Genomic DNA, 10,411 nt, shown 5'->3' with positions numbered 1-10,411 from the left:
AATAGAACTTGATATATAATATAATCGCCACACAAATGTACAGTTAGGTCCATATATATTTGGACACTGACACAATTTTCATAGTTCCACCCGAACAGAATTAAAAATGAAACAATCAAGATGACATTGAAGTGCAGACTTTAAACTTTAACAAAACTTTTGAACAAAAATATAACATAAAAAGCTTAGGATTTACAGCCATTTTTATGGTTGTAAAAAGTTCCTGCTATCTCTCTAATGGACTTGTTTTGTTTTTTAAGCTTAACAATTGTCTGTTTCACTTGTATGGAGAGATCCTTTGACCACATGATGTGGGTTCACAGCAACCGCTTCCAAGTGCAAATGGCACACTTAGAATCAACTCTAGACCTTTTGCTTCATTGATGTAGAAATAACGAAGGAATAGCCCGCATCTGTCCACATTACTTATGGTCCCTTAAAAAAGGGGGTAGGTACATTTTAAATTGCTATAATTCCTTAACCATTCCTCCAATTTTGATGAGAATTAAAGCTCAGAGTGTGTACTTTAAGCCCATACTCATTATAGAACTGTAACTTGAATATGTTTTGGTCAGCAGCTTAAATAATTAAAATTGTGCCTGTGTCCAAATATATATGGACCTAACTGTATATTGTATTTATGGAGAAAAGCATTTACAGTCATATTTTACCACTTAAAACACATTAAAGAAACCCTAAAGAAGTGATGAATGGATGCACTTTTTTTGGACTCAAAATCTCGACCACCATTCACTGCCATTATAAAGCTTGGGAGAGCCAGGACATTTTTTAATATAATTCTGATTGCATTCATCTGAAAGAAGAAAGTCATATACACCTATGATGGCTCGAGGGTGAGTAAAACATGGGGACATTTTCATTCTTGGGTGAACTATCCCTTTAAATCAACATCTAAAGTTATTTTTTACATGCCACTTAGGGGCAGGTTTGTCTGAAAAAGTTGATAATAGATGTTCACGAATAAGCTCATCCAAATACTGCAGAATTCCATAATCTGCTATACAGAAAACACTAGAAAAATGAGTGGAAATGTCAGTAGACTTTCTGCCTGTTCAAAAATAATGAGCACTGATTTTTTTCATAGACAACAAAGTGGAATAAGTAGTTTGCTACTAAGCAACTTTTGAGCATATTTTAAAGATTTATTTCCACTAACTTGGCAAATCAAGCAATTATTCCTTCTACTCCTTGGTGGTCTGGTATAATATGTACCCCTTAACTCCCAGAATTTGTGTAAAGCAAGACGATCAAACTAGAGTTGGTCATCAAGATTGCCATTTTTGTTTGCAATATGCATCAGACAGTCAATGAACCGTCAATGAATGTGGGCATGCCATCTGTTGGGATGATTACTACTCATGTGAGCGTCATTAATCCTTGTTATATTGGATTGTATTTGGTTGCAGAATAAATTAATTATGGGGGACATAATAATTAAGGTCTTGTAAAAATAGTGACCAAAAATGTTTGCTTGATGCTGCTTCCAGGCCAATAGGTGTCAGAGTAAAGTCCAAGGCCACTGTTGTATCCGTCAGCGAAATATACACAAAAAGTTACTTAGTGCACTTTCAAGCAATAAAACTTGTCATAAAACACTGAAGTTGCTCTACTCACTAGCACTGACTCATTTGTTTATTGTTGGATTTGAAATAATCCACCATAGCAGCCAGGTTAACTTGAGCAGAGCTGACCTGTTGCTAAATAAGTGTAAAAGATGATGCATTGCACAGCAGGCCATCTGTAGCACTACAAATGAGGTCGGCTCCCAACGGCAATGTGTACCTGCACAGCTCTGTGTGGGTGGTGAGAAAGTCGCACACCCCAATCGTTCCATTTCTAACAAGATGGGTTCCCTGCACTGCGGAGAGCCACAGCTGGGGTTCCACAATCTTCCCTTTGCTTTTCCCAGTGGGCTCTCCTTTGCGTCAGAGATGGTGGCATGCTGGTCCAGCTCTATAAGGACAGTGACAACTACAGAGGTCGCTCTCAACAGGGGCCTTACACTGAGTCATTGCTAAAGTATAACCTTTGACCAACGACTAGAGTTTCACCCAAACAATAGAAAGGTTACTGCTCAAAGTAATTCCCTCCACTGAGACCTGACCATAACAAATCATGACAGTTTCCTCAAGGAAATAACTCTTCTTTATGAGGCCTGTCTGAACATAAGACACCGACCCTTAGACTACTAATTGTGCTCATGACGGATGTCAAGAGACGCAGGACTTGCAACCTATGGTAGTCCAAGTAATATGTGTTTAGGGAGTGATTAATTTCTCTATGACTGATATATAATAAATCTGATATTGTGTACTATATAATTGTAGGCTCTTTGATGAACAAAGTAGAATGAGTTTTGGTGATAACTAAGCAAATATTTAATTACTATAATACTGATTTCTCGCTAGAAATAACATCAAAAGTGCAAAAAGTTAGTCGGAAATATACATTTACACACAAACTGACCAAACGCAACTTTTAGATGCCATCTTTATTTTTTAGCTCAACCATCACGGAATGGAACGCACAGGATTGTGGGATATCAAAGGCAGCGAAGGAATCAAAATTCGATCAGAAGGTACCTCCAGAGACAGGAAGTAAAGCAGAATTTGGATTTGGACGTGCCGTGATGCTTTCCTGCCTTGGAATGCTGCCTTCGAAGGCAGCATTTTAGAGCTTTCGGACGCAGCCATAGCCTACCTCAAAAACGCACTTGTTTCTCTGACCCATAGTATCTAATAGTGTATTTATGTCTCTCAGAGTTTGGAGGTGAATGCTATAATCCTATAAGTAGGTTTAATATGCAGTTCCAACAAGCACTACACAATAAGAAATTTCTGCCACGTGGATGATATAATGGACAAAAGTCCCATGGCGTTAAAGGGGTCATATGATGCTGCTAAAAAGAACATTATTTTGTACGCCTTCTTTCTTTGCGTGAACATTTGGGCGGTGTTATGCAAATCTTCCCACATAGTGAGGTAGATATGTGGGGGTGTGTTAGAACGAGCCGTTTTAGGTAGGTGTGGCTGACTCTTAACTTTTATAAGACTTTTTTGGATTTGAGACTTTAGTCTTTAGAACTTTACAGATCTTCTTTATGCACCAAGAGCTTGTAACACTCCAAAGAGAAAGGAAAAATTGAAATCGCATTATATGACCCCTTTAAGGTACCACTTACCGATTATTCGACAAATTTTCATGGTAATATTCTGTCATTCACTAGGAATCCAAGCGATTGGGAAGTACTTGAGAGCAAAAGATTTTCCCACGCAGATTAATCAGCGTTTTCAAGATCATAACACGGATTCGGTGTGATTCTTGGTTTGAAAGTGACTTCTCTATAAGCTGTGCTTCATAGATCGCAACACTATTGACAATAGACAAAGGACCTTTTGGCTACTGAACGATTAAAAGCATTGACTGCTAATCAGAAGCCATCCTGATTTGAAGAGCTTGTGCATTTAAAGTGGCAGATGATAAAACTGCAGCATGTGCTTATAGTTATCGTTATAGTTATAGACGGTTATTAGTGTGAACGAGGGAACAAAGTACTGAGATCAGAATTTCGAATCGCGAGTAAACAACCACCTAGTAACACCCTAGCCAACGAATAGCAACCCTCTAAAAACCACTCCAAAAATTTTAGCAACCACATAACAGTGCCTTGGCAACAACCTATAGCGTCCTAGCATCATGGCCACAACTTACATGGACAAGAACCATTTTCTCCTTCAAATAAAGTAAAATCTAGCTATGAGAATCTTTATTTTACTCATAGTCTATATGTATGAAAGTTATTACTAATTTCAAGATGGATATACCATTATGAAGCTTCCAGCACTGTCTGAATACATTTTTTAAAAGGCTATAATATATTGACATCACACACACACACACATCTACATGAAGTAATACTCATGAAGGTCATAAACTGGATATGCTCAAGAGGGACTCTTCTAATTCAGCACGTGCGCTGACACCGGACAAATAAACACTCACAAGAACATTGCATAATTGGATACACAATATTTCCTGATATGTTGATGCAGATAGGAGCCACCTGTTCATTTATCTGAAGCAAGAGCTCAGGTGCAGCTCTCATTTGTACAGCTGTGTGTGCTGGAGAAAGGCCAGTGATCTGAAGCCACGTCAATACACTCATCACACGTGAGTTTTACACTGACCTCTCTGGCAGATTATTCAATTGTGACCTGTTATGTGAGCACAGAGATGACACAATATGACTTTTTAAATCCTAAATCAAAATCATAAAAAAAATGACTTTGCTAAATGATTGAATAATAATTGAATTGTAATTCAATTACTATCAAACTGGATTATTTGCATTTATTTACAGGTGCACTGTTTACTTCAATACATTTTACCCCTAAAGTATGGAAGCTGTTCGTAAATTAGAAAGTCAAAATTACAAGAAAATAGTCACAGTTGCAAGATTGAACACATGTGAGATACGAGTATTGTTTGAAAAAAAGTTGCAATTACAAGAAATTAAATTTGAAAGATATCGAGTCGCAATGACCTTTTTTTTTTAGCTTCCATCGTAAATAAATGAACAGTTTAAAAAAAGTAAATAAGTTTCAAATGAAAACTGGTGTATTTTGCTTTGTCTTGTTGAGCCCACACTTCTAATAAATGCCTCAGAAACTATGCTATGTTTATATTGCGTACTAAATTTTGAGCATCTGCGTAATGAAATATATTTGGTATAATGACTTTTGTTTTATCCTGTACATACATATTCCATTCGATTAAAGGGGAGTCTTTTTTTTACCCACCCAGCTGTTTACTGCGTCTAGCTTCTGAAGCACTCCAGCTGATCATACAAGGTTTATAGCTGGCAAAGGTTCATAATGACATGTGAAATCTGAGATCTGAAAACTTTGGTCATTGTCCTGCTGGAGATCCAGTCTGTAATCTTCTAACAGCTGAGCTAACACAGACATGGGCCGGCTGCTACTAGCGCCCTTGAAATGCCTATGGCATCAATGGGTTCAAAGCCACTATATGGGGGATTCTAGGAAGTATTGACGTAAATCCTAAAAAGCAATAGGAACGTGTAATGTACTAGTGCGATAATGAGCGTTAAGCAGCAGAATAAACTGTATAATTAAGAAAATGATTCTGTAGGCTATACATTCCCCAACTGCCACTACAAGATGTTGACATCTAAACATATGGAGGAGAAGATTGAGATTTTCACTGATGGTAAATTTGGTAAATGGGCAACACAAAGTCATGATGAATTAAAATTGATGAAAATAAAAACGGATTTTATGTTCTTATGTTCCATCTTTTTCTCAATGATAAATTAGCTGTTATTAAAACATGAGTTCCTCCAAAAACTCTAAATAAATCATTTAAATCCCTCCAGTGGCTATTAAGCACATTAACTTAAACATTAAAAAACGTTTTATTTAATATTTATTTCAGCTAGTTACCAAGGCAAAATTTCTAATTTCTTTTTAAAGTTGAAGTACTAAAGTACAATGAATAAATACTATACAGCCATATTAAAAAAAAAAAGCACAACACAATTACTAAAACTTATTAGTAAACATTACTAAAACAGAAAATATTAAAAGACATTCTAATTCAGAATGAACTACAAAACTATAAAACTAACAAAAACTATAATGGTACATCAGTGATACTCACATTAATATTATTAATCCACGTGGCTGTTCAGTGAGTTTAACATGACATCTTGTGGCAACACATATCATTTCATCCTTTTAGTGTCCATTCATGGAACATAAAAGCTGTGATTTAGATGTGTTGAGCTAATATGTCATAAAATACAAGAATCTGAAATGTGCATAATTTGTTTGCAGATGCCACGTGATTTAATATTTTATTTTAGCAATGAAATCCACACATTAGTATGTGGTTTAAGTGTTGGGTTAGGGAGGGGGCACTGTATATTTACACCATTATTTATGTCACCCTTCAGCAGCCCATATGCTTTAGGTTATAAGTGAAACTGAGCTCTGGTTGGAAAAGAACTAGTCTGGAGGAAACGGTTAACTGCTTCCCTTAGTCTGACACATGGATCCTCTTTCTAGTGGTTTGAGAGACAACAGACCTGTGGATCCCATCGCAGAGATGATTCAGAATGAATATGAATGCTTCCAATTACAACAGGAAATAATGAAACCTCACCGACTGTTACTCATTCATGCGCTCTCTTGTTTAGTGAGATGTTCTGTTGAGAACATTGTGACTGGGTCAAACAAGAGATATAGGCCACAGCAAAACTTAATTGGTCATATATGAGTACGGTGGCAGTATCATATATCTTGGTACTTAGATAAGATGGTACATTCTTAAAAACAAAGACTCAGAAACATACAAATCAATATATGAAAGAATATTCATAGACATCTTCTCGGTAATTCATTGTCATGTTTATTTCAAGGTGTGCAAGGATTATTTTCCACATTCACTGTATTTCACCGATAACATGCTAAACCTTTCAGTCATTTCCACCTCTTAAACTGCATTTTAAACCTTTGTTGAGGTTTAACGTTTTTAAAAAAAGGTTTTTTCAGCCCTGTCCCTTATTCCTAATGTAATCATTTAAAAAACATTTGGTAAACAGTCTCAGATATTTAGCTGATTCGAGGTAGGGCTGGTATGTTATGTGGCACATTAAAAAGTTGATACCTGAGCCGGAAAGAAATTACAGAGTAAAAGGCACTGGTGGAAAAAAGTGCAGTGTCTTAAAAATCTTTCAGCACAGCAACACATCCCTTAAATAAATAAATCAAGGCGAAAGATGTTCCTTGACTCATTTGAAATGGAAACAAAAGACACAACAACAGCCGACTGGGAACGTTTAAAAAAAATCTAAATAAAAGGCAACGGTGTCTTTTGGAGTGGCTGTTTCTGTTTAAGTCTTGAACCATAGCAAGGCATGAAGCGTGATTGGTCTGTATAACCTGTGATTGGTCCACATGATTGCACCACTTACAAACTGTATTGCTTTTGATACGAGTTTCCACATTTGTCAGAATAATGAATCTGGCACATTTTTGACTTATATTAGCGCGTTCTTCTCCAGTAAACAACAGCTACAATGAATGCCATCGCAGCGATGCAAGACACAGTATGAAATCTTGACACGCTGCGGAAAATGCCCTCCTGCAACACAAGACAGAGAAAACATTAGATACACACTGCATATAAACACATTCTCAAGACTTTGAAAGACATCCAACCGATAATCAATAATGATAATCTGTATGACTTTCTTCCTTGGAAAACAAATTATGGATTTTTTGAAGTGGAAATTTTTCAAAACATTACAAATGAATGGGACCAGGGGCCTGTACTGTGTTTTTTTGATAATTTTAAGAAGAAATAAATACCCAGAAAAATGACATGGAATTCTTATTAACTTCACTGCCTTCAGCAGTCAGTTATCATTTCACAATCCAACAGAAAAGATGTTGTAGCATTTGGACCAATCAGACACACAACTTTTTGTTATATTTAACAAATAATATCTAACGCCCCCTCACCTAACCAAAGGGCCAATTACGAGGGTCTATGGACCCTTTCCCTGAAATGCATCTAACATTTCTGAATATAATGCTGAATATCAAATGGTACCATAGCTTCATGTTTTTATTTCTCTTCTTTTTACTGCCTAAGCTTTAACCCTTTTCCTATACCAACTGTATGCGTGTGTGTGTGTGTGTGTGTATGTGTATGTTAGACTAGTTTAAGTATTTATGTAGTTAATAGTCTTACTTGTATCACACTTGACGTTGTTCATTGTTTGCTCATAACTGGAGTCCCTAATCATGCAGATTTTTGCTACATGCTCTGAGTAGTATTGTACAGTAAGAAAGTTATTTTCCTTAACCAGGAAATTAGCGTTCTTAGAATTAACAGACGGTTGACACTGAGAGGTCAAATGAATGCTTACAGCGGATCTAAATATTTATAATTAATTATAACTAGTTATGATTAATTATTCATATTTCCCCTTTGAGCTAATTCGCTACAATGTAAACAAATCAGGTTGCTTTTTAATGACTTTTCATAGACCCTTTAGAGATTACACAAATCGATCTATATGGCGAAAGCAACATGTGGTTCAGTAAATTAATCTGATTAATTCTGTAACTGCTTTGATTCATTAGTGCTTTTTGATTCACTAAAAAGGACTGGCTCATTATTTGTCATCACTAGTCATTCGTTCGAGAATCAGACTACCTTTTTCAGACTGTAGGTTTCTGATTCACAAAAAATTGCTCTGGGTTGTTTCCCAAAAGCATCATTAACCAACTATGGTTGCAAGTTCCTTCACTAGCAACATTGCAAATAGCATAACAAACTTGTGTCATTGGACCTATAGCTCTAAACGTGTGGCTCGAAGCATAGTTTCTTGTATGAAATGGTCTTGCATATTGAGAAAGCTGCTGACTGAATGAACCTAATGTATACAGAGGTTAAGAGTAAACACTGATTAAGGAATTATATACGTGCTCACACTCCTTCATTGGATAATACATCACCCTCAATTATTGATAAGTGTCTTGATCGGTGTAAAGGAAGTAAAAAGGCATTACGTATAATTTATGATTTGCCACAATCCTTTACTTCTCCCTCTACAAGTCTTCTTAAAGGCACAATATGTAATTTTTTAGCGCTGTTTTATACTAGATACATTTGAGTGTATTGAAAGTTCTGTTATAATGCTACTCTGTGCGTTCGTCACCTGTCTAATAAAATCGAGGGTGTATGACGTCATTGGCAGGCGACACGATGACACTATAGACACGGTCCGTGTCGCTAGTTAAAATTGCTTATTTCTCTGGATTTAAACATTCTTCGAAATATTTGGGATAATGTAAGTACACAAGTCAGCAAAATATATAACACTGTTCTAGTGGTTTTTGGATATTTTAATTAAAGAATCTTACATATTGTGCCTTTAAGGAAGAATGGGAGAAAGAATTAGGAGTGGAAATTTCTGAGGAAATGTGGCAGACGAGTTTAAAGGATATTAACGAACATTCTATCAATTCTAGACATTGCCTTATTCAGTTTAAAGTCATTCACAGACTACATTATTCAAAAAAGAAGCTACATAGAATTTTCCGAAATGTTTCACCTCTTTGTGACAAATGTAAATCAGTAGATGCTGTTACTACTGTTGTTTTGGAAGGAAAAGGAGGCTCCTACATGTAAGCTATGGCTTGGAGAGATGATTTCTTCATAGATTTTGAACGAATTAGGTACTGTTTTGATACTGGATTTTTGACTTTCATGAGCTGTAAGCTCTAATCATCAAAACTAAAACAAAAAAACTTTTGAAATGTTTTACTTTACATGTAATGAATCTAGAATACATGAGTTACATTTTTTGAAATAAGTTCCAAAAAAAAAAAAAAAAAGTATCATCATATGATGAATATCATCATAAAAGAACTTTTACATGATATTCAAATTTTTTGAGATGCACCTGTATGTATATAGGTCAGTGGCGTTTCGTCCATATAAGCTGCGAATGCTCCGCATACCCAGACCATTTGAGAGAATAATTTCACAGGATAATTCATATAAACATGATTATAAGTTGATCCCTTGTCATTTGAAATGTAACTTAAAGCTTAAAGGGTTAGGAATAAGTACGTACAATGATTTATTTGCCAAATGGCAGTAATTTTCTTTAAATCTACCAGTTGCGGTTGCTTCCGGGAGACCGGATTCTCCGCAGCTTTCTCGCCTCAGCTCTGTTGCTACGACTCTTCAGGATTATAGCGCGTTCTCAGTACTGATTTGCTGGTCTGCGGTTGATTTAATGCGTGAGGTAAGCTGTTCATGAAGCGCTCGCCCAAGCGGAGAAATGTGCTGTTGCTGTCAGATCTCGATTGCCGAAAATCACATTGTGTTTGATGCTAAACCAACTCGACTAAATCAAAAGAAAAAAAACACAAACTGTATATTTTTATTTTCTCAAGCAAAGCAAATTTTAAAAGTCCACTGAAAACATATCTTCTTACATTTTTGGTCATAGACAACGTATGTTTAAGATATACGTTATTGTCAACGTTATTGCCTAAGCGGTAAATAAAATTAAAAAAAACATTTATAAAAACTGGGCTATATAAAATTTTAATAATAACAAACATCATATCGTTCCCTTTGTTTTGCGTACGCTTACAGTTAAAGTCCTTCTCTGATTTTATTGTTGTTTGCAAGGTTGCAACGTTACTTTGCAATATTTTAAATATTTTGGGTATTTTGCATGGTCTGTTATTGGAGTAGAGTCACTCGGGTGGGAATTTTAATTCCTATTCACTGGGAATAAAAAAAAATCATTTAGCAGATGCAGAGACATATAGACCGGGGGAAA

The 10,411-nt window shown here is 35.9% G+C and overlaps 1 protein-coding gene across 1 annotated transcript in view; it reads right to left on the bottom strand.

Annotated features, from left to right (window-relative positions):
- Positions 1–6,427: 6,427 nt before the first annotated feature.
- The window catches only part of LOC107679719 (apoptosis regulator BAX-like), a 21,979-nt gene continuing 17,995 nt past the window's right edge, over positions 6,428–10,411 (bottom strand). The window contains exon 6 of the mRNA XM_016475355.1: positions 6,428–7,185. Within this exon, the coding sequence (XP_016330841.1) occupies positions 7,087–7,185 (99 nt within the window). The 3' untranslated portion in view covers positions 6,428–7,086. The remainder of the gene's footprint in view (positions 7,186–10,411) is intronic.

The sequence above is a fragment of the Sinocyclocheilus anshuiensis genome, unplaced genomic scaffold (assembly GCF_001515605.1).
Source record: "Sinocyclocheilus anshuiensis isolate Anshui unplaced genomic scaffold, SAMN03320099.WGS_v1.1 scaffold224, whole genome shotgun sequence".
In the NCBI taxonomy this organism is placed as follows: Eukaryota; Metazoa; Chordata; class Actinopteri; order Cypriniformes; family Cyprinidae; genus Sinocyclocheilus; species Sinocyclocheilus anshuiensis.
Note: the sequence above shows the minus strand (reverse complement) of the source record. Positions and strands in the feature narration are given on the sequence as shown.